This window comes from Mus musculus, chromosome 16 (assembly GCF_000001635.26).
Source record: "Mus musculus strain C57BL/6J chromosome 16, GRCm38.p6 C57BL/6J".
NCBI classification, from domain to species: domain Eukaryota; kingdom Metazoa; phylum Chordata; class Mammalia; order Rodentia; family Muridae; genus Mus; species Mus musculus.
Genome location: NC_000082.6, coordinates 95,418,535 through 95,441,603, shown reverse-complemented (window position 1 = coordinate 95,441,603; position 23,069 = coordinate 95,418,535). Strand labels below are relative to the sequence as shown.

Below are 23,069 nucleotides of genomic sequence, written 5' to 3'. Positions count from 1 at the left end.
ACTAATTACTCCATATTAACAGTGTTCTAGAAGGTAGGACTGCGATTCATTTTATTGGGGGGGGAGGGGGAGAAAAGAAACTCGATAGCGTGGCAGCCTTCACCAGGCACCCTGTAGCTCCCATGTGGTAATCAAAACAAAATCACTGTAGGGCGAAGCATTCACTCTGCAGCTGGTTCAGTGTCACAGGATACTCAGCATGATGCTGTGGTTTCTCTTATCACTTGACTTAGTGATGGCAGGAGAGGTGTGATGCAGACTCACAGTGCTGCTGAGCACTCCGGAGTTGCTGCTCTAGCAGCCCGTCATCCTTTGTCTTTTTGCCCCACCTACCCGGGTAAATGAGCATGCTAGTCACTCTTAAGAAAGTGGATGTGTGGCTTTCTTCTCATAAAGACTTCATAATGTCCTAGATCCAAAGACTGAACCCCTGAAAACGGACCCACATGCTGACCTAATCGGGCATCATCTCTTCCTTCTTGCTTCTGTTGTCTCTGGCATCTGCTGAGGAGACACACACTGAAGACTTGAGTCTAGAGGTGTGGAGTGCCCTTCCAGGTGCTGTGTCTTCTGAAGGGCTCCATTTCTGAGCTCAGAACTTCATCTTGCTGCTAACACTGAGGGCTCTGTAAGATTAGGAAGCAGGCTGTGGACTGTGTCAACGTGCATGAGTTACATTGTCTGCATGCTCTCGCTGAGTTCCTGTGCCCGAGGGGGTTGATCAGGGATGGAAGCTTATCCAGCCCACGTGGAGCTGCCCGTCTAGCCAAAGAACTCCTAAGTGATGGGTAGAGATGGGATGGCGCAATTGAATCTTTTTTACGTATAAATCGGTGGCAAATGCAGGGGCGAGGCCCCTTGGGTATGGGATTTAGACTTTGAAAGCTTGTGCATGGATGCTCAGGGCTTGTTCTCCCCAAAAGGCAAATAGGCACCGTTAAGCATATGACGGCAAGTTTGCCGAGCACGCCCTTGTTTCTGGGGAAATTTTTCCCAATCTACAGTAATTCTTCTCTATGTGACTCACACCTGTGCCATGCCATGCTCAGAGCCTATTTTTGGGCTGGCCTATACCCAACCGAGTGGGTGAGGTAACCATAGAAACATGTTTGGCTGAGCACAAACATGTCCATGTCCACAAGGCCTCGAGCACCAGGGCTTTATCCACTGGGTTCAAAGTGGAAATAAGAACACACAGGCTGTGTAAGAGCTACATTAGGACAGTGTGACAACTGTGTTAAAATCCCCGAGGTAGATAAATTTACTTAGGGCGTGCAAAATAAATGCTTTCAGATTTCCTTTATTTTAAAATTAAGGTATAAGTTGTGATCCTACTCACGGGCAAGTTGGTCAATGGGTCATTGGTCCCTGTATGGTTTTACCTATGTACTTTGGTATGTCCTGTCTTTTTTTCTTGTCTAAATACTGGTTATGGTAGGTACCCCGTATCCATTTGTAGCCAGTCATGAACATGATCTGATTACCTGCTTCCCTAAGCATCAGATGCATGGGCTCAGCATAAGCTAGTCCTAAAGAAAGCTACCGCCTGGATGATAAGATAAAGGGCTGCAGATCCTGCTCGGGGCTCTCAGAGCTATTTATAACTGGAGCTTTCCCACTAGATGCCCTAACCTTTTGGTGCTTCATGGGGCCCTCTTTGGTTAGCTCCGTCCTTACAGTGTGTACTGATAAAGATGAGATCACAGGCTTGCTGTTTGTGAAGCCGGTAACTTCTCAGAGATTAAAGGGGACAGCAACTCTGTCTTCTCGGTCGTGCAAATGATTCTGCGGTCCACAGGCAGGGAATTTAGAGGGAGACCACTTGATATATTTCTACTAATGCACGGAGGGAAGAGAAAGCCCCAGGTTGTCTTCCAGGGGCAGACAGCCCTAGAGCAGCCGTGCCTTCTTCTCCTAAAGCTGGATAATTTACTCAAAACTTCTCAGTGGAGCTTTCTGAGCCTAAGGGCCGAGGTTGCCAGGGTGGTCATCAGACTCTGCTGTGGTCCACTCTTTCCCCGAACTTGGTCATCTGTGCACATCTGTGAAGGGGCCGTTTACGTGGAATTCAAATCTGGTTGTTTAGTCTACATGGAGCAGGGAGGATTCTGTCTCTTTAATATTTATAACGGTTGGACAGAACTTGCCGGGTGAAGGTTAATTGCTCCCCAGTTTAAGCAGCTCCCTGCCCAGATGGGTTATCAGGGCTGAACACTCGTTACAAGATTAATCTCATTTCCGACAAGACTTCCCTTTCCTTCAACTGATTTCTGCCCAGCCATTGGGGCTGTCATCGGCCGTTAAAAGGAGGGTGGGTCACTCTGGGACAGAAGCACTGGTATGCACAGAAACAATGCAGAGCAATGTCCTATCTTGGGGACATCTTTAGGAGAACACATTTCAGCCCTGTTGCGAAGGCCGAGGCTCATAAACAGCAAGGACAATTGGAGCACTCGAACCAACGTGCTCGGTGACAAATTTCCAAGGTGATTTCATGCTCCCTCCCTCGCTGCAGGATCCTGCCCTGGACACAGATCCACACATTGGGCGTTGTTGGTTTGAAGGTCTTCAAACAGTCATATTGTGATCAGTTTCATTTCTGAGGACCCCACCTAGGCAGGGAGCAGCTCACACGTCATACTCTGCGCCATTGTTGGGAATGAGAGGCATAGCTCAGAGGAAGCTGCCTTCAGGAACCTTAGTTGACGGCAGCCCAGGCAGCAAGGAGTCTGTGTGCTTCCTCCCACTGTGCGCTGGGCACCTATTAGGTGGCTCCTTCAGTGAATTCCCATCAGGTTTGTGATGAATCTCAAGAGACTTCAATACAGCGAATACTAACGTGGTCTAAGAAGAGCATGCTGAGCTCTCCTCGGGTTGTTTCAAGACGTTCTTGCAGACGCATGGTGGTTGTTTCTGTGTAATGCGTGGGAGGCAACTCATTGACCTGGTCAGCAGTGGTATTCCACACATCCACTAGCTGAGGCTATACAGGTAGATAACCTGGGCCCCAGTCCAGTGAAAATCAGAAGGCTGCAGCAGGGCAGGGATGTTGCACATAGAACCTGGAACAGAGCTGTACTGAGATGCCATGAGGCCAGGAGGCCAGAGGATGGAGCTTAGGGCTCCAAGCAATCAAGGTGACCAGGGTAGGTTAGCAGGCAGACATACAAAGGAAACATGAGAGCAAGGCTTATTGATGGAATACTGAGTGCCAAGGCCCTGGGGCAGGGACAGCCTTGGGGTCTGAGGACAGTGTTCTACTGATCACCTGGCTCACAGTGGAAGCAGAGGAACAGAGGGGCTGAGAACCCTGATAAAGGATCCCTTGATCTGGTTCTGTCACACAATGTTAGACACCAGGACTTCTCCATATTGAGGAACAAACCCTAGGTGTGGGGAACCAGTTAAACAGAGGTGCTTTTGGTGGGAGGCTAAACTCAAGGATGTAGAGGAAGTTTAAATCACTCAGGTTACACTCTTGTGTCCTGGTCCTGGTTGACTCTGGGCCAACCTGGCTTTCGAAGTCTCAGGTTTCCTGAACTGTGACATGGCTCTGAGACCTGTCAGTGGTGGCTCTCTCAGGGACCTGTCTTTAGTGGTTGCACTCAGTCGAATTCAAACCAGGCAGCTGCACATGCTAGAATCCTGATGCTTGCTGACAGGAAGCTCCAGGCATCTCACCCAAGTTGCTGAGCCTCCATTTCTTGGTCTTTAAATGGGCTTTGGTGTGATGCCTATTTAAAAGGTTGGCATGTGGATATACATTCATGCCCACAGGCCCTTCTGATGAAGCCCAACACACAGTACTTGCATTATTGCAGTGAGCTGTTAACAATTACAAAGGTCCCATGCTATCTGTGTGTTTTCTTGAGCTAGATCCATCCATTTTTCTGAGAAGAATGTGGTAGCTTCCTACTCAGCCAAGAGACATTTCCAGGGACATTTTCATGGAAGTAACTCTGTGTGTCTCACAAGTCAATATGTGATTTGAAGAGATTGTGTGTGTGTGTGTGTGTGTGTGTACATGTGTGTACATGTGCATGTGTATGTATGTACATGCATGTGTATATATGTGTATTGATGTGCATATGTGTGCATGTATATATGTTTTTATGTGAATGTGCCTGTGTGTATGCATGCATACATGTATGTATATATGCATGTGTATGTATATGCATATATGTGTGTAGGTGTGTACACGTGTGCAGCTGGTAAGCCCCAGTGTGTGATAGCCATGCCCAGCTTTTTACATGGGTGCTAGAAACTGAACTCAGATCCTTGTGTTTGGCAAGCAAGTGCTCTTTGCAATGGGGCCATGTCCCCAGCCTTGCTGGAGGAGACCTTTAATCCCTGCAAATGCATGTGGTATTCAGAGAGAGTAGCCAGAAAAAAGTGGGACTGAGGCTTTTGGGTGACATCTCGTCTTACCTCTGAGGCATTGTGTCACCCAGTGCTATGATCACAGGTCCCTCTCAGGACAAACAGATATGCAACTGCCCTCCAATCACTAGGAAGGGGGTGTCTGAGGACTTGGGTCTCCTCACCCTCCCTTCCATCTTGGCTTCTCTGCTGAGAAATTCCCCATTTCCCTTCTTCTGAGAGTTCTAGGGAACCACAAACCGGAAGTGTTCCGAAGAGGGTGAGAGGAGTGGGCCCACAGGAAGCTCTCGGACGAGCTCAATTTTGTTGGTGGAGTCAAGTCCACCATGCGTCTCACCCTTACAGTTACTCTGCGGGTGACTCATGAGTCAGCCAGAATTGCCACTCCCGGCTTGCACTGCGATTTCTGGGAAACAAAGTTTTCTTACATGATATATTTCCTTGTGAGTAAACTTTGAGCTAGGCTCTTCATCATTGCTCATACTGGCTGAGGAAAATATCAGTTGGCACATTCATTCCAACTTCCTCTCTCCCTCCCTCCCTCTCTCTCTTTCTCTCACTCACTCACACAAATTGGTGTGTGAACATGCATGAATATATATGTATATATGTACACACACACACACATATATACTCTAACTATATGATATATAGATGATATCTTACATATTATTCATAGATACAGCATATATACATATCCTATTTATAGATCCATTATATATAGACATGTGTAATATATTCATGTTTAAGTTCCAAATCTTCTAATTTGATAGAAGAGAACATAACTAAAATTTAAGATGATATAGCTTTATTTCACAAATTTATACCTCCCCTAAAGCCGTGTCCTTGAGAAACACCCTTTCTCCTTCTGCCTGTTCCTCTCCACACACGCAGTGCAGAGGAGTCCAGATTTGAGTCAGTTTCTCACATGTCAATCTAGGGTTAGGCTCGAATCAGTGCTGCCTCATCACTGTCTGGTGTTAAGTAATGATGGTCTCCTCAAAACTGAGAGCAGCTGTCGAGGAGAACCCCATGGGGGATAGCAGTAATAGAGAGAACAGGAGCAGAGGCAAGCCAGAGAAGACAAAGGCTGTCAAGCTAAGAGCATCCCACCAGGGGGCTGGACACCATTGCAAGCCACCTGGAGGACTCCCCTGGCCTGACTCAGCTCAGCACAGTGACCTTGCTGTGGCCGTTCTGTTCTGCTCTGGGGACTTTGAAAATCTGAGGTAGCCGCCCTCTTCTTAGTTCAGCAAGCTGAGGTCAACCTGCAGCTTTTTGGAGTTAATAGGAGGGTTCAAGGTGACCCAGACAAGCACCATCTGTGCCCTCCCAGCTCTGCAGGGCACAGAGGCTCCTTTTAATCTACTCCCTTTTATAAGGTGACAGAGGCCATCCACAGATATGGCTTACATCCTAATAAAACCTTGTTTTCTCAGACAAGGGCTGGACTGGGCCTGGGAGCCAAGTCCTCTAAGTCCCCATTAACAATTCTGAATCATTGTAATTAACTGGTCTTGTTCGTGGGATCCTGGTTTTGTTAAGATTCCAACACAGGTAGAGCTAGGCAAGCCAGGTATACGGAAACTCTCTGTGAAAACTATGCAGCACTTTTTACAAGTTTGATTTTTTTCCCCAAATGGTTTAGAAAATGGAGAAACAGCACTTCTGTGGTGATGTGCCATCTTTGGATATCCTGCCCCTGTGTCCCCTCTTGCCCATCGTGCCTACATGAAGTCAAGATGTGGCCATGCATTCAACCACCTTCTCTTCTCTCCTCTCCTCTCCTCTCCTCTCCTCTCCTCTCCTCTCCTCTCCTCTCCCCTCCCCTCCTCTCCCTCCCTCCCTCCCTCCCTCCCTTTATTTCCATATCTCTTTGTCTCTCCACTGTCCAAGAAAAGAAAAACAGAATATATTCATTGGCTTCCACTCTAAAGCTCTCCTCCAGAAATGGAGAGTGTCTGTCTACTCACGCTAAAGCAGCAGCTATCAACCAGTGTGAGTTAGGATGATCTCTCTGGGGGTTGCATATCAGATATCCCGCATATCATGTATTTACATTATGATCCATAGCAATAGCAAGATTACAGTTATGAAGTAGCAAGGTAATAATGGTTTTATGGTTGGGGGGGGTCACCACAACATGAGGAACTGCATTAAAGGGTCTCAGCATTGGGTGAGGAAGACGGTGCGAGTCATCTCCCTGGGAACCCATCCTTCAGAAGCACTGTCTGAGACAGTTCTGAGTTGTGGAAACCAAGTACACGTATGGTCACGCAATATACAAAGCGAGCATCCTGAGAGCAGGGAAGAACCTCAGAGGGTGAACCTGGAAGATACAGGTTAAAAAAGCCTCCGCATGGCCAAACATTCGGGGATGGGAGGGGCAGGCGGGCAGCTACAGAAGGCCCATCGGCCAACACACAAACACTGCCTGCTGTAGTTTGACTTCACAGAGGCCGCACAACGGGAAGCTCAAAACTCTTTCTTCAGGTCTGTGGCAAACCCAAATTTGTGTTATCAGATGAAGGCACCACAAGTGGGGTTGAGTTCACTGAATGGGAAGCTAACAGTTCCCTTCAGAAGAGTGGGCGTGGTCCAGTCCTGTGTCTCCCAGGGCCTGAGACAACTTACCCATTCTTGTAGACCTAGAAAAGTCTTGGTCGCATGGCCAGGATCCTGACCGTTGAGCTGTGACCATGGCCACTTTCTAAGATGACAGGCTTGTTCCACTTTTCTACCGCACATTCTGATCACATCCTATTTTTCTGTCATGTCTCCCTGGTCTCTCTGAATGTCTCATCCCTTCCTTCTCTCTAGGATTTTGGTGTCAAAGACTTCTGTGCAGATGTGCTGCACAGTGTCCCTCCTTTGGCCTTGACAACTCTGGACAGAAGTTACAGGTTCTTAGGAAGAGTGTCTCTGAGGTGGCGGGTGTGTTGATCCTGTGGTGCCATGTGCTAGGTTCTTCCATAACTTAAGTCTCTCTCTGTCTCTGTCTCTCTCTTGCTCTCTCTCACTCTCTCTTGCTCTCTGTCCTATCTCTCTTGCTCGCTCCTCTCTCTGTTTTTCTCTCTGTCTCTCTCTCCTCTCGTCCCCTTGCTCTCTCTGCATTTTCCCCCGTGGAAGTGAGTGATGAACTGTACCCACACATCAGGGGAGGAGGGTTACATGCTATCTCTGGCAAGGAAGTTATAAAAGAACCTGTGGACCGACTAGTGGTTTTTCTCCTTAGCCACTCCACTGATTCCAGAACCACTCAGCAGGTCTTGCCTAGGGCAGTCAGGACTGGAGAGTTTCCCTCTTTCTTTTGCACTTATTATTTTGAATTATTTTCTAAAGAAGAACTCTCTCCAGGGCTGAGGAGATGGCTTCTTTGGTAAAGTGTTTGACACACAAATGTGAGGACTTGAGCTAGGATTCCTAAGACCTAGAGCCAGGTGTGGTGGTGCAAACATATATTCCCAACACTAGGGAGATGGATACAGGATTCCTGGGCTGGGTGCTTGACTAGTCTATCTAGTCAGTGGGTTCTAGGTCGAAGGAGAACCTGTCCAAAAAACTAAAACGTAGAAATGATTGAGGAAGACACACAAAATGAACTTCTGACTTGCATGCATGCACACACACACACACACACACACACACACACACACACACACACACATCCTTGAACAGTCTCCTATATACACACACAATCACCATCCACCCCACCCTTGTGCATACACACATGTGCACACACAGGTCTCTCTTCCCCGTTTTTTTTTTTTTCAGTTCTGTTGTAAATTTATCAGTGTAGAAGATTTGGATATGCTTATTTTAATCTTTGTGTCATAAACCAGAGCTATCTTGATTTATTTATTGCTCTGCATTGACCTTCAAGAATACTTATATTCCTTTTGACATGTCCCTTTGGATCTACCTGATTTGAGCATGTCTTTTGTTAGGTTTTGAATAACAATGGTCCTCTACTGAATTATGACATAAATTGCAAATGCAGGTTGAAATGTGGTACCTACGCCAGATCTATCCCACAATATGGCTTAGCAGCACCCTGCCACCTTGCAGAGAGTCTGCTATTTGTCTTGTTGGGCTGGTGTCTATATTTTTCTTGTCTTGGTCACTGCTGCTGCCCAGGTTCTTGAGAGAGGTTGTCACTGTGTGATAGTTGGCTGAAAGAAGTTAAAATTTCACAGTTCCAAGTACGGTTTCTACTGACTCCATGGCACTTCCATACTGTAAAATGATAGTGGTGTTAATGGCAGCTGGAACTCCTCCAGTATTGTACTGTAGACTGCTTCTTACATCATGGGAAGGTGCTATTCTTGTTCAGAAGGCAGCAGGAGGATGTGGTATGCAGTCACTGGCATGTACTAGCTCTAGCGAGGAGTTGAGGTCAGCCAAGGATCTGAGGACAGGTGCAAAGATAATGTGCAAAACAAGACCCACAGGCAAGTAGGGACATGACTACCAGACTCAGGCAAGTGTGGACGCAGGCTGCCAAGAGTCAGGCAGGTGTGGACACAGGCTGCCACACTCAGGTGGGTGTAGACACAACTGCCAGACTCAGGCAAGTGTGGACACAGGCTACCACACTCAGGCAAGTGTGGAAACAACTGCCATACTCAGGCAAGTGTGGACACAGGCTGCCATACTCAGGCAAGTTTAGACATGAGCTGCCACACTCAGGCAGGTGTAGACTCAGGCTGCTAGATGCACTTCTGTCAGGTCCTTCAGGGGCTCCTTGGAGTAGAAAACCAGGAAAGTTGGAGAAGATGTCCCCCTAATGCACAGTAGATGAACTGGTCATGTGCAGGCCAGAGGGGAAAGTATGTGGATGGTCTATTTGCAGCCATTTCCTCCTGAGGTCATGGACAAGAGGAACTAGCCTTGTAACCATGGCAACTCTGCTTTTTCCCTCCTCAGATTGGGATTGTTTTATGCAAACTGCTCCTTTTTCTTTCCTTTTCCCTCTTGACTCTCAGGACGCCCACATCCTAGAACTTGGGTCACTCTGTGCAGCGATGATCCCAGCCAGTGTGCTGAGGGACATCCTCCCTGAGAGCACAACCTGCTTTGCTGCTGTGGGAAACGTAAGGCACTAGGTATTTCAGACACAAGACTCCAGCAGGCACATTCTGTAGGCCATGTACAATGGATTAGGGACCCAATTCTGATTTATTAAATCATATAAATTAGAGTGTTTACCAATAGTCTAAGCTATGAGTTTGCACAATAACTAGTGGGGCACGCATTTTATGGACTTCTGGGAGGTAGTATTTCTTATGTTAAGGCTACATATGAAATGTATCATATATATGAAAAAATATATATGAATATATATGAAAATGTATCATCTACCCATCCCTCCGTCCATTCATCTAGTCATCCATCCTACAGATACATTATGCTTTGTGGATTCTAAGATTGACTTTATATTCTGGTGACAGCTTCTATCCGAATGAGATAATGTGTATATTATTCTGGCTTAATAGCTTGAAAGCTAAACCACTTTTCAATTTCTAAAATTATTTTTTATTTTTAATTAAAATTTAAAATATAGATTAATTTTAAATTTTAAATTAATTTATATTACTTATGTATGTTGGTATTTTGCCTGCACGAGTGTGTGAGGGTGTCGGTTTCCCTGAAATTGGAGTTGCAGACACTTGTGAGTTGCCGTGTAGGTTCTGCGAATTGAACCTGGGTCCTCTGGAAGAACAGCCAGTGCTCTAAACCTCTGAGTGGAGTCCCCAGCCCCTGAAAACTAAAACATTATTATTTCAATTAGTATTCAACTAAATGAATGAGTGTATGCATTCACTCAAGGTCATTGTGCCTTGTATATACAATGTATATATGTTACACATACATTGTATATAGATCACACATATGTGCTATGTAATCAAATGAAGCTGGATAAAGGAGCTGGGGTGGGGGCTAGAGGGGCAGATTTTGGAGGGAGATTTCCAGTGGCCATCAGTGAGTCTGTGAGGTCTGAAGTGTATCTATCATACCTTGAAAAGCTGAAGGCAGATCACCTTTCTAGCCAAACCCCATCATTACAGCGAGATGCAGACGATTCATGGTTCCATGTGCGATTAGGAAAGGAATTGGTTTCCATTACTAAGGAATGGTGAGGGCTTTGAATCATGTTCACACTTTCCTTTTAAACATTCTCAGACTTTTGATCTTAATGGTCAAATCAGATAGGAGGAAATTAAGCTTGTAAAATTAAGCATTGAGAGAAAGCTTGTTTCCTTACTTGGAGCAAGCCACTGAGAGTGTGACCACCGAGTTATTCTATCATCTGTTTGTGGTTAGGTTTGGTGCCAGTGGGCATGTATGTGGGGCAGGTTTTCATGGGAAGGTAGAATAGAACAGGAAGCTTGCATGCTTAAATGCTGGTGGACTTTGGATACATCTCAGAAACAATGGAGACTTTGGCTTTAACAACTATTTTAGCACCTAGTCGTTTTCTGATGATTGCAGTAGGTAGGTGCTGATCAGTGCTTCTCAGCAGAAATGATGGATACCATCCTGTGGACAGAGAGCAACCTCAGTGGGTGTTTCATCTGTGCCTTCTCACAGGTAGAATACGCTAGTCACTGGCAGAGTACCCTAGTCACCATCCGTCAGTGTGGCAGCGTGCCTCTCACCCCGCAAGACAGTTACTCTTCAGCTGCTGACCTAGAGCTTGGCAAGTGGACTAGGCTGGTGGGCAGGTGAGCCTGGGATCCTGATTGTCCACCTAGCCTTGAGATCCCAAGTGAAGTCCAAGTGAGTCTGGGTATCCAGCCTTGTGCAGATCTCATGCTTGTGCAGCAGTCAGCTTTGTACCTGAGCATCTCCCCAGCCTAGAGGTCCTTATCTGTAAAGAGCTTCTTTGGATTTCCTCATTTTTAACATCGGAATCGGTCCATCACTGACCTCCGTGGCCTCACTTGGTCTGCTTACGAGTGAATGTGCTTGGACACTGTCTTCGATGTGTGGGTGTCATTCACCACAGCCTCCCTGACAGACTAAGCAGCAGGGCACAGGTAGACCAGGAAGCCAGTGTCATGGTGCTGACCCAGGGGAGAAATGCTCAGAGGCACATAGCTTCAAACTCCACAGGAAGCCAGACCTCAGTCCCTGGGGACCTCCCCCACTCCCTTCTCCCTGGTGATCAGTCTTGTATAAAAAAAAAGTGCATAAGACATCTTCCATTGATCGCTTTTTGAGTTTCTTATTTAGAGTCAAAACGTAAATTATTTTGTACTGTTCCTCTGTGGCAGTTTTCATAAACTCTTACAAAAGTAAATAAAATAGAATTTGAGGAGCTGTGGAAAGTGTCCCAGGACAGGACCAGGATGTGTAATATCCTGCACACACTAAAGTTATGCCTATGCAATGCAAATGACACATTAAAGAGACAAATTCTTCAGGAGAGCATTGTAGAAAATCAGCAAGTGTGAATACTTGTAACTCATGAAGATGACACTGGAGCCAAATGGGGCTGCACTTATCAGTGCACTGCGCGTGGGCTATGCACAGGACTAGGGGTACCTTAGGGTTTTACTGCTATGAACGGACACCGTGAACAAGGCAACTCTTATAAGAACAGCATTTAATTGGGGCTGGCTTACAGGTTCAGAGGTTCAGTTCATTATCAGGGGCATGGTACAGAAGGAACTGAGAGTTCTATGTGTTGTTCTGAAGGCAAACAGGAGAAGAGAGGGTGATACTATAGACTTAACATTCCTAGGGAGAATTCCTGCTTCTCAGGTTGTTCATGAATTTACATGCTGTCAGCATTGGAGGGGTTCCCCACAGCCTGCTCTTTACACTCGCAGGACATAGGGTTAAGCCACAGTCTAATGAAATGGATTATTATCACAGACCAATGTAATCAATGGATGAACTGCTGAATCATGAGGCTCAGCACCTAGGTCTTGGTGCCACCGCACCTGGCTTTCATGTGTAGCTTTTTTTCCTCTTTTTTTTCTTTTTTCTTTTCTTTTCTTTTCTTTTCTTTTTTTTTTTTTTAAATGTGGGCTCTCAGGGTGGAGCTCAAGGTGTTTATAAGGCAAGTCCTTTAGCAACTGAATTATCGTCCCGTTCTTGGTTTATGGGCTGGTTGTCTTGACACAGCCACCTCCTGTTGGGCCCTGACAGCTCCACATCTGTGAAGACTATAGAGGGGGCGGTAGGTGGTCACTCTCGAATTTTGTGTCCTGAAGTTACAGATGTAATGGAACACACCAAGGGCCGTACCCCATGCTTCCCACTTTCCCGCACTCGACTACTAAAGAGGGGCTCATAAGACATTGCACTGTTTTTGACTGTGGCTTATTTAAGCAGTATAAAGTATATCCCAGCCATGATTTATCCTCTAAATTATGGGTCTCAAACTTTTGGTCTCAGAATCTTTTTATGTAGGTTGTGTCTATTGACACTTAGGGAAATTAGATAGGGAGTCAGAAAATTTGAAACATCCACTTTTAAATTCTCTCACATGTGATGGTGATACATGTTAACGCAGAGAGTATGCTTTTAAGAAAAAAATAGTTCTATTTAATTTGGGTTTAGAGAGAAAATGTATTCATTACCAGCTTGATAAACCGCAATGCTCAGCCTACAGTGTCAGTGGGTTCCCGTGTGTTTTCGGGGGATTACCTGTTTTGTTCTGAGTTAAAGTGTAGCCTCTGGCAAACATCTTGAACAGCTGTGGGAAGATGGCAGCAGGAAAAGGGAAACATGTGTTGAGCTGCACAGTCCCCGAAGGGCCCTGGAATCCCCAGGGTATTCCTGGACCACCCTTGGACAGCTGCAACATGGTATCAAGTGTTTTGCTGAGCAGAGGCCCAGGGGTCCATTCTCTGTCTTCCTTTAGCGATCACTGTCACAGCTGAATTGTCTCTGTGGTAATGTGTGTCCTGATCCCCAAAACCTCAGAATGTGACATTTTTGATAAAATCCTTATAGAGGTCATCAAGTTCAGATGAGCTCGTTAGGGTAGGCTCTGTTCCACTGTGAGTGGGGTCCTAATGTAAAGGCCATTTAGGCCCAGAGACAGGCATGTGCAGAGGGGAGAAATGTGAAGAACAGGAAGATGGTCCTTGGACTAGAGTGGTCCATTTCCAAACCAAGGAGAGGAGTATCAGGAACCAATATGGCTGACATTGGCCTTAAACTTCAACCTCCAGAGATTTGTGTCTTCAGCCACCCAGCCAGTGACAATGTTTGTCTGATCCACAGATGAACGTGTCCTCACTGCCCAACATTGAAACTGGGTTCAAAGGAGGCCAAGAGACCCAGGTTGCCAACTTGAATAAAAGCTCAAGAGATGGAAAAGAGCTACCCTTCCGTAACGGAGAGCAATCAGACCCTGGGGTGCTCTGGGAATGGAGTTCTCCACAGGCCGGCACAACATCCAACAGTTATAAAAGCCCTTTCCTCAAACATCTTGATTCCTTAGTTTAAACAGGAAACAGCTGGTAGTTTGCATGGTTGCTCAAGCCTAGAACCCTGCGTCTGTGTGTGGGCATGTGAGGACAGAGGGACTCCATGTTTGACTTTCGTCTTCCCAGACCCGTTCTCTGTCCCACCTCACGGGTGGCACTGATGTGAGGCGGGGATTCGCTGGTGTGGTGACTTCTTTCTATTGTTGCCGCTCCTGTAGTCCCCTGACTGCTTTCCTTAAGAGAGAAGTGAGTGTCTCCATGAAGAACTGGTTTCCTTATCTGCCTTGTCTTTGAAAAGTAGCCACGGGCTCTCTGAATGAAAGTTCACAAAGGTCCTGTGTACCAGAACCGATGGAGGTTCCCAAGACACGTGGAGCAGGAATGGCAGTAACATTTTATTAGGCCTGGCTTCTGGCTTGCACATGGCAGACACAGCACACGGGTTTTGATCGTATCTCGTTTGCGAATAATAAAACTTAAAAGGTATCAATCCATCTCAAGGAGATAGCTTCTGGCTTTTGGCCAAGGCACCTAGAGGGGCTTATGCTCTGCTGCCCCCTCCCTGGCACCAGGTCTTACCCTTGGCCTGGAGGATACCACATCTGCTCCTTCGCTGGCTTCTGCTCTTTACGCACACATTCTGAATGATCTTCCTGAGGTTCCTCTCTTGATCTTCCTACCCAATTTCCTCACCCCACTCTGGGTGCCTGCCTCTGGCTTGCTTAGCTGTTGCCAGGGCTGCAGCCCTGCTCACTCCCAGACTCGGGCCTTACCTGAGCATTCTGACATCTCTATAGGAGAGATTCCACCCACTCCTCCCCACCTGAGCTGCCTCCTTCCTTTCCTCTTATGCACGCTGCCTTCCTGCCCAGTTTTCACCCATAGAGATGCGGGTTTGAGCTGCTGGATTCAGGAGCTCTAGGCTGGGGTGGGATTCTGAATACTCACTGAGGTCCTAGGTGCTGCTTCTTGCCCAAGAACAAAACAAGGTTTTAATGTTCTCCATAAATCATTTGCTGATTGAGTAAAGGTGGGGAGGGGTGAGTGTTTACCTGGAAGGCAGTTGACATCATTGAGGAGCATCTAGGAGCCTCTAGAGTAGAAAGTTCAGTTCACACTTGTCAAACCTACAAGTAAATGTTCTTTGGAGCACAATGTGTAACCAGAGATGACCATCCTATGAGGCAGAACTCTAACTTTTCTGAATGAAGTTATTTTGACCCTGACCCCATCCGTTGTGTGCTGAGTATAGAAGTCCTGATGGCAGGTTATCAGGGCAGCAAAAGCAAGCTTGCCTTTCTCTTACGTGGGAAGATGTGCCTCCAGTTGATCGTCAGAGGCACATCTCTGGTCCACCCCTCTCATGTTGTTCTGTTGAGCACAGTCTAGGAACCATGCCACCATCTGACAAATAATGACATGAAGAAAGCTTGCCTCTGAAGACCACACCCTGAGAGCTCACTTCCCCACCCCCCCATGCCTCTCCAGCAGTTACATCTACAGGGACTTGGGTCACCCAGAGAAAGGAACTGGATAAAACACAGCAAGTTAGGAGAATTCCATCATGCAAGGGCAGACTGGCTGTGGAGAGGAGAGGGAAAGGAGGGGAAGCTGAGGCCATAGGATGGGTGGACAGAGGGTGGCTTGAGGAAGCAGTTCCCATGGAGGGACATAGCCTAGGAGAATGCCGAAGGACAGATGAAGCGTGGAGAAGCAGAGCGTCCCTAAAGTAGGGAGTTTCCAGACCAGCTCACTGCTCCTAGGTGGTTAATGAAGGACTCTCAGGGGCTGCAAACATAAAGGTGCTGTCCACAGTTCTGCTGCTTGTCTTGATGGGATAGTGCCAGCCCAGACTGCTAGATTCAGGGCGAGAGTAGGAGCTGAAGATTCATTAAAGAATTATAAGCTATTTAAGTACACTCATCCCTGGTTGTCTGAGGGTGGTGGTGGTTGGAGAACGTTCTTGGGTGCCAAAGCTCAGATGCAAAAGCCCCATAGGGTGAAGAAACCCTGCACAGCGTCCTGTAGTCAGCTCTTTGATATTTGCAGGCTCGTTTAGGGGATAAAAATAAAGTTAGTAAAGAAGACTATATTTTCAATAAAGAAAACAGGAGTGTACATCTTAGTACAGATTTGGGGTTCTGTCTTACACGTTATTAGCTTGCTATTTATGGACCTGGAGACCTTCCTGGCAGAAGGCTTGTCCCTGTAAGACCAGCTGCTGTCCACCCCCTGACACTCATACCCACAAACTTACAGTGTTTGCCTTGAGAACAAACTAGGAATATTGGAGACACTGGCTCTTGTGGAGACTCAGTGGACATTAGGTCTTATAGATATTGCATATGTATCAGTAAATCCTGTAGATAAGCAATGTGACTGGAGGGACACTGGTACAATGTCACATTTGTTGATTGGACACCAGCCTTTGATGTCAGGGTCTACGGCAGCCTGCCTGTGCAGGTACCGCATGGTGGGACTTTGTGAAGGGTCAGTGTAGACATTGGTGCAATCTCCTTGATTTCTTCAGCTCAGAAGCTCAGTTCTTAAGACCTAACAGTGGCCTGAATGGCTTCCTGGCTTCCAGGGGTGCATTCTTGATACCTTAAATTTTTCCCCAATCATTTTATAGTATGTTGGTATCCACAAATAAGTAGAGATGGGTCAGGTTGGCTATGTTGAGAGAAGGGAAATGTGACTTATCTTCCCTTCCAGGGAAGCTGCTCTTTGATGCCATCATCTGCCCATGCACAAGGTTGGTTGGACATCCTGGATGAATGGGCGATTTTGAAGGCCCTCTTCCCTCAGGAGAGAAGCAGCCTCACAAGCTGCAGGCAGCCACCCCTCTCCTCCTCTACCCTCATTCTCGTCAGCAGCCACACCGGGAGGCTCAGGATCTGTGTGGGGCCCCCAACAGCTGTGTACTGCAAGACTCCCCGTTCCTCCACAGAAAAAGGTGGATAGGTAGGGATATCTGTGACATTCTCCTGTAGGAAGGAAGGGAAGAGGCACCTGGTCACAGTGTAATCCTGAGACTCTGTGGAGGCCACACTGAGAAGTTGAGCCAGCTAGCTGGTGTGGAGGTCAGCACGGTTTGAATCTCCAGACTTTTAAAGAGCAGTTGGGACTTCCAAAGGAAATATATTTACGGAGGGGCTGAAGCCAGACGCCAGGAGAACCCCTGTTGAGTGTGATTGATGTGTGAGTGGTTAGGATTTATAATTCGACTGTATGGGGGACTGATGTCAGCGCTCCCAGAGTTATAAAAACCCAGTCTCGCTGGCAATCTCTTTTTGGGGGGAGCCTTAAAAGTATAACATCAGTGAGGTGTGCCCTGTCCCTCAGGCTACATCACGGGGAAAGAATGAGCCCAACCTGGAGTCTGCGTGCCTGCACAAAACGTTTGACACACAGAATGCCTGGTCCCCTTCCTGACCCACAACCAGGGGGAGATTTACATACTGGAAAATCTTCTGTAGTGTTCAGGTTTAGCCTGCTGGCCCCAGGCAAGGAGGCGACCCTGTGCTCCCAGAGAAAACTCCAGGTTGACAGGGGCTAGACCCTCACAGTGGGACTCAATGCTGGTTCCATGGTGGGTGTGAGTCTAAGGAAAGGTTCACATCTGTGTCTGTCTTATACTGTGTGTGGCCTGTGCCTGTAGTTATCAGAGGAAAGAGATAAAAAAGAGAGGGGAGTTTAGAACCCCATGAAAATAGTAGCAACTAAACCTGTAAGGCTGTTCTCCCAGTACCCCAGTTTCTGAATGGCTTTTTATTAGAAACATGCTCGTTATGAATGGTGAATTCTGCGGATAGAACGGCTAGAATTTGCACACAGGCAATAGAGTCACAGCCACACTGGAAGACATGGAGATAGCTCTAGGGCACAAGCTAGCTTATTTTTGCAATTAAAAACAACTGTGTGTATGATGTAGTGTATGTGCACATATGCATTCGTGTGTGCACATGCCTGTTTGTGGGATGCCTCCCTGTGCATGCGTGTGTGATGTCCACAGATCAGCATTGGTATCTTCTTCAACTCTTTTCCACAGCTTTTGAGACAGTGCACTCCAGTAAACCAAAGGCATTGTTTCAGCCAGACCGGCTGGCTGGCGAGTCCCTGGCATGTCTTGTCTTCACACCCTGAGGGTTGAGGGTTTTAAGTACACATCACCATGCTCAGCTTTTGCTGAGTTTGAATTCAGGTCCTCCTCCTTACGTTGCAAGCACTGTACCCACCTAGCTATCACCACAGTCCACACACTAGCTTCTTACTATTAACACCAAGATGTCTATAAAGACATAGGGAATTAAAACCTTGAGCTAACACAGAGGGGGACCTACAGTTATCTTCTAACTGAAGTTTGCCTACAATAAATGTTAATCTTACCATGTAGCTGCTCAGATGGAGGAGTCTGTGTATGGCAGGGAGAGAATGCTGCCGGTTAAATAAATCAGGTTTTACTTGGGCGTGAGACAGGGCCCTAGCCAACATTAGGGGACCAGGCCCTCATTGAGAAGGCCAGAAGGTTGAAGCCCAGGGCACGAGGAACACCAAGTCTCTGCCTAGAACCCTGTGCTATGACTGTTCCTGATGCATCCCTCCCGACACCTGCATATCAAATCCACCGTGACCTCCATTTCAGGAAACTATGTCCATTCTTTAAAACCTCAAGGCTGCTATAAAGCCTGCCTCTTATGGAAAATTTCAGATTGCCTGTTTTGAAGGCATGAGATAGATGCACCATGGACACTAGCTGAGCTGGAGACAGAGCTGTGGGAGGAGGCCAGGACATCTGCTGCTTCCTTCTGCCTCTTGCCAAGGTTCTCCATTGTGCCAGAGTTTTCTCATGAATAAAATTCTTGAAATTCTGTGGAAAACACTGAATCCATGTGTCGGAGGTTCATGGAGGAGACCCGTTCCAGATGTGTAATGTGTTCTATTTTTAGCATAGATGGTTTCTGTGGAGGCCAACCACACAGGGCTGCCTGGTTTTTATGGTCTCCCTCTGATGGACCAGAGGAATGCCGGCCCATTCCTCCCCTCAGAGAAGGACGGCCACAACAGAAGAGAGGTCCAGAAGACTCGGCCTGTGGCTTGCAGGTAGTATCATACTCTTGTGACTTCAGTCACCTGAGTCTGCAAGCCTCAAAGATCAGAAGGGCGAGGTGTGGTCATGGAGTTGTTCACCGACCACCATAGAATCACAGCTGTACCACCATTGAAAACCTCAATACGTTTTAGGAAATTATAAAGGGCATTGTGTGTGTGTGGGGGGGGAGGGGGGCTGGGAAGATGGCTCAGTGGGTAAGAGTGCTTGTTGTGTGAGCAGGAGAATGGAATCTGAATCCCCAGTGCCCATAGAAAAAGTGGGGCATGGCTGTGGCGACTTCAGCCTTGAGGGGCAGAGTTAAGTAGTTCCTAAGAGCTCTCTGGCCAGGACAGTGAGCTTCCAGGTCAGTGAGAGGCGCCATCTCAAGGCAGTAAGAGACCAGATGTTCTGCTCTGGCATCCTGTACACAGGGACATTCCCTCACATGCTCATGTGTATGGCAGACACACACTAAACCACACACATGTACTAGCATGTGTGAGCGCCACATGTGTGCACGCACACACTACCATACACAAGGCACTTCGAATAGTGAATCGCACATCTCAGGAGTTTGAGGACAGTCAACTGCATGCCATGTGCTAATCTAGACACTCTGGTTCTCTTTCCTTTTCTGGTGTTGGGGATGCAATCCTCAGTGCTGTACCACTGAGCCACACCCCGTGGCCGTTGGCTTGTTCTAGAGAAGACCATGTCATGCCAGGAGCATACCTGGTGGGCAAAGCTTCTACTGAATCCGTATCAGTGTGGAATTATAACTGAAAACCCACAAGAGAAGGAGACTAGGGACTAAGAAAGCTAAACCCCACAGGGCCCGGGTGACCAGCATGCTCATAGAGAATAAAGGTCCTGTATTCCTTGGTTCTTTCATTAGACAGACGGGTGATTTAAATTCAGTACGTCCTAAGGAGAAGTGACTGATCACAGCAGGAGGTTGTGTAATCCTCTCCCTACCCAGCTTATTAGAATAATATGTCTGGAGATGCATAGCTCTGCTTCCAACTGTGTGAGGCCACTAGTCAGTAACGTCAGCTTTCTCAGATGTGACAATAATTTGCATATTTTCAGGCTTATAAAACTTTTACATGCAGTAACTCACTCGACCCACAGAGAACTGGGTAGCTGTGATCCTCACTACCTCTATAGTAAAAGAACTGAGACTCAGAAGAGACAAAGCTGAGCTTGGTGAATTTGAGCGTGCTCCTGGTAGCTTCCTGGAGGAGGACATGCTTATCACAGGGCTCTGACTCAGATTTTCCCAGACTGTGTTTCCAACCAATTTCCAGCAAGCTCAGACATGGAAGAGGAAGAAGGATTTGAGATTTCACAGGAGTGGCAGACCTACCTGCCAACTGGGGTGTTCCTCGCCCACCTTAGAACCAGGACTTCTCAGTTCTATAAAGCCACCTCCTGTTTTCTGGTACTTCTACACATCTCGCCTGTGTTTAGGTGTTAATAACTAAAAACAAAAGAAACAAGTAATGGGGCTGGGGAAGTAGCCCCAAGGGGAGAGGGCTTGCCTAGAACACAGGAAGCAATGGGGAATCCTGAAAAGCCAACCCATGCTCCAACAGATGGTCCTATGTACCCCCAACACAGAAACAGCAGTACGGGCACTCAGAGGGTTTAAAAACAGAACACATGGTGTTGGGAAGGAAACTTAAGAGTGGCTATGAAAGGCGTTGGGGGTGGGTTTTGGGTAGTTAATCAGAAAATGGTCGTCATAACACAGGACTGTAATCCTAACACATGAGGGGTGGAGGCAGAAGGATCAGGAGGAGAAGGCCACACTCCTGCTGCTATGTAGTGAATCTGTCAAGAACTTCACGAGATCTTGTTTCTGAACAAGATAAAAACTCAAACATCATCTTTTCACATAAAGGGAATTGCTAGAAACCAGAGCAAAGTGAAGGCTTTGGACGACCTGCCGGCAGGATTTAGTAAACAAAGACAGAAACAAACATTGGGTAGAAGGGTCCAGACTGCCCTGCATGCAGACAGAGCTGGAGGGACAAGATCCAGTTCTTCATGGTTATTCTGACTCCTGTTCCCACATAGGGGTGTGCTTTGTAGGAAAAAAGGAAAGAACTCATAATTAGCAGATATTTTAGTTAGTTTGTTTTTTTTAAGAGGGTGGTTTATTTTTGTTTTGTTTGGCTTTTGAAGTTTTGCATATCCTTGTATATTGTATGTTTAGAGTGTTGCCAGAGTCTTTCTTTGCTCATCCCTCCCACTGCACCCCTTTGTACCCTGTATACCTCTGCTTTTATGTCATATCTACATGTGGTTTTATCTGTGTCTGTATAATCGAGGACCACAGTGAGAATAAGCATCAGACAGCTGTCTTTCTTACACTGGCTTCATTCACTTAATAGGATCTTCATTGCTTGTATCTATTTCCCCACACATAACATTATTCTCCCTTCTTCTAGAACTAATTTTCTTCCTTTAAAAAAGATGTATTCATTTATTTTATATATGTGAGTACACTGTAGTTGTGTTCAGACACACTGGAAGAGGGCATTGGATCCCATTACAGATGGTTATGAACCACCATGTGGTTGCTGGGAATTGAACTCAGGACCTCTGGAAGAGCAGTCAGTTCTCTTAACCACTGAGCCATCTTTCCAGCCCCCATTATTCTTCCTTCTTTATGGAAATTCATTTGTATACTTTTTTTTTGAAGCAGCCTTATTTTTAACTGGTCTGTAAGACACAGAAATTGGACATGATAATTGAGCACCATGTGGCATTTTCAGACATTGGATAATCAGGCTACATGGGTGTGGGCTCTCCAACCTTACCCTTCAAGGGACTCACTAACTTTTGCCAAGCTGCTGTCCCTGGGTCCTTCTATTCCCCATTGAGGGCAGGCTGCACACCGCTAAGCAAACACAGGAAAAACGACTTTAACATTGTGTTGATTGGATTTCTTTAATTCTTCGATCATGTGGAACATTCTCTGCGGGTTTTCCACAAAGTTCCAATTTCTCAAGATTTTAGGGTTTCTGCTTCCTGATGGATGCCTCCTCTCCTTGCTCTGTAAAGTTCATTTTCTCCGAAGCCTTGTTTTCTCTGCAGGCTTCTGCAATTCAGATTTCTTAGCCTCCGAGAGGTTAGACCAGCTTTGCCCATTTGTGTCCCTCATAATAATATGAGAAGGAAAATGCCAGTTTCCTCTGCACACATTCAGTTCCTCATCCACATTGGCCATGACACATGTGTGCACCTCACTGGTACCACGGTGAAAGAGCCTTAATACCATGCCCTGACTTTGTTCTATGGTTAGTATGGGCAGCAGCTAGTGGTCATGTCAGGAAGCTGCTTTGATGCTAGAAGCACAAGGGGTGAGGGTGGGGCTGTGTGTGTGCTTATGTTTTATTTATTAAGTTATGCTAGTTTGCTTATTTGTTTATTAAAAGTTTCTCTATGTCACTTTGTTTGCTTATTTATTTATTTCTTGTTTATTTAAAGTCTATGTGGCTTTTTTGTTTATTTACTTATTTAAAGTATGTAGCATTTGCTTATTTATTTATTTCTTATTTATTTAAAGTCTGTGAAGCTCTATCTATCTATCTATCTATCTATCTATCTATCTATCTATCTATCTATCTATCCATCCATCCATCCATCCATCCATCCATCCATCCATCCATCCATCCATCCATCTATCTATCGTCTGTCTCTGTAGCTCAGGCTAGAGACTCACACTCACTATCCTCCTGCCTCAGAGTCCCCAGTGCTGGGACTGCAGGCATATGGCATAAACACCCTAGATCATTGTGAGTTGAAACCCAGTGAATTCAAAACTCAAAACAAGATGGAACTCGGTGTGGGTGTCCACAGGAAGCATCTGCTCCAGGCCTGCTCTGAAGCTACGGGGAGAAGTCAAGGGTAACATCTTCTAGAGAGAGGAAGCAGTAAGTGGAGGTGGGAAGGGAAGTCTTCAGGCTCTGTGTTACTGAGGTGGTGTCTCAATGGCCGTCTTAAGGAATGCTTGATCTGTTAATGAAGGTAAAGAGCTGTATGTGCCCTTGTATTTGTTAATTCATGTACTTGCATATGTGTATTTCGCTGTGTAAGCCCTCACGTGTGTGTCTGTATATGTATGTGTGTCTTTGTATAGCTCT

At 46.4% G+C, this 23,069-nt stretch overlaps 1 protein-coding gene across 21 annotated transcripts in view; it reads left to right on the top strand.

Moving 5' to 3' along the window:
• Window positions 1–23,069, top strand: part of Erg (ETS transcription factor) — a 227,432-nt gene that overhangs the window by 144,997 nt on the left and 59,366 nt on the right. Inside the window, exon 1 of one of the 21 annotated variants that reach the window (XM_030248971.1) lies at window positions 22,933–22,953. The exons of the other annotated variants lie outside the window; for them this stretch is intronic. Within the exon in view, the coding sequence (XP_030104831.1) occupies window positions 22,933–22,953 (21 nt within the window). Of the gene's footprint in view, window positions 1–22,932; window positions 22,954–23,069 lie in introns of those variants that run through there. 21 annotated transcript variants of the gene reach the window in all.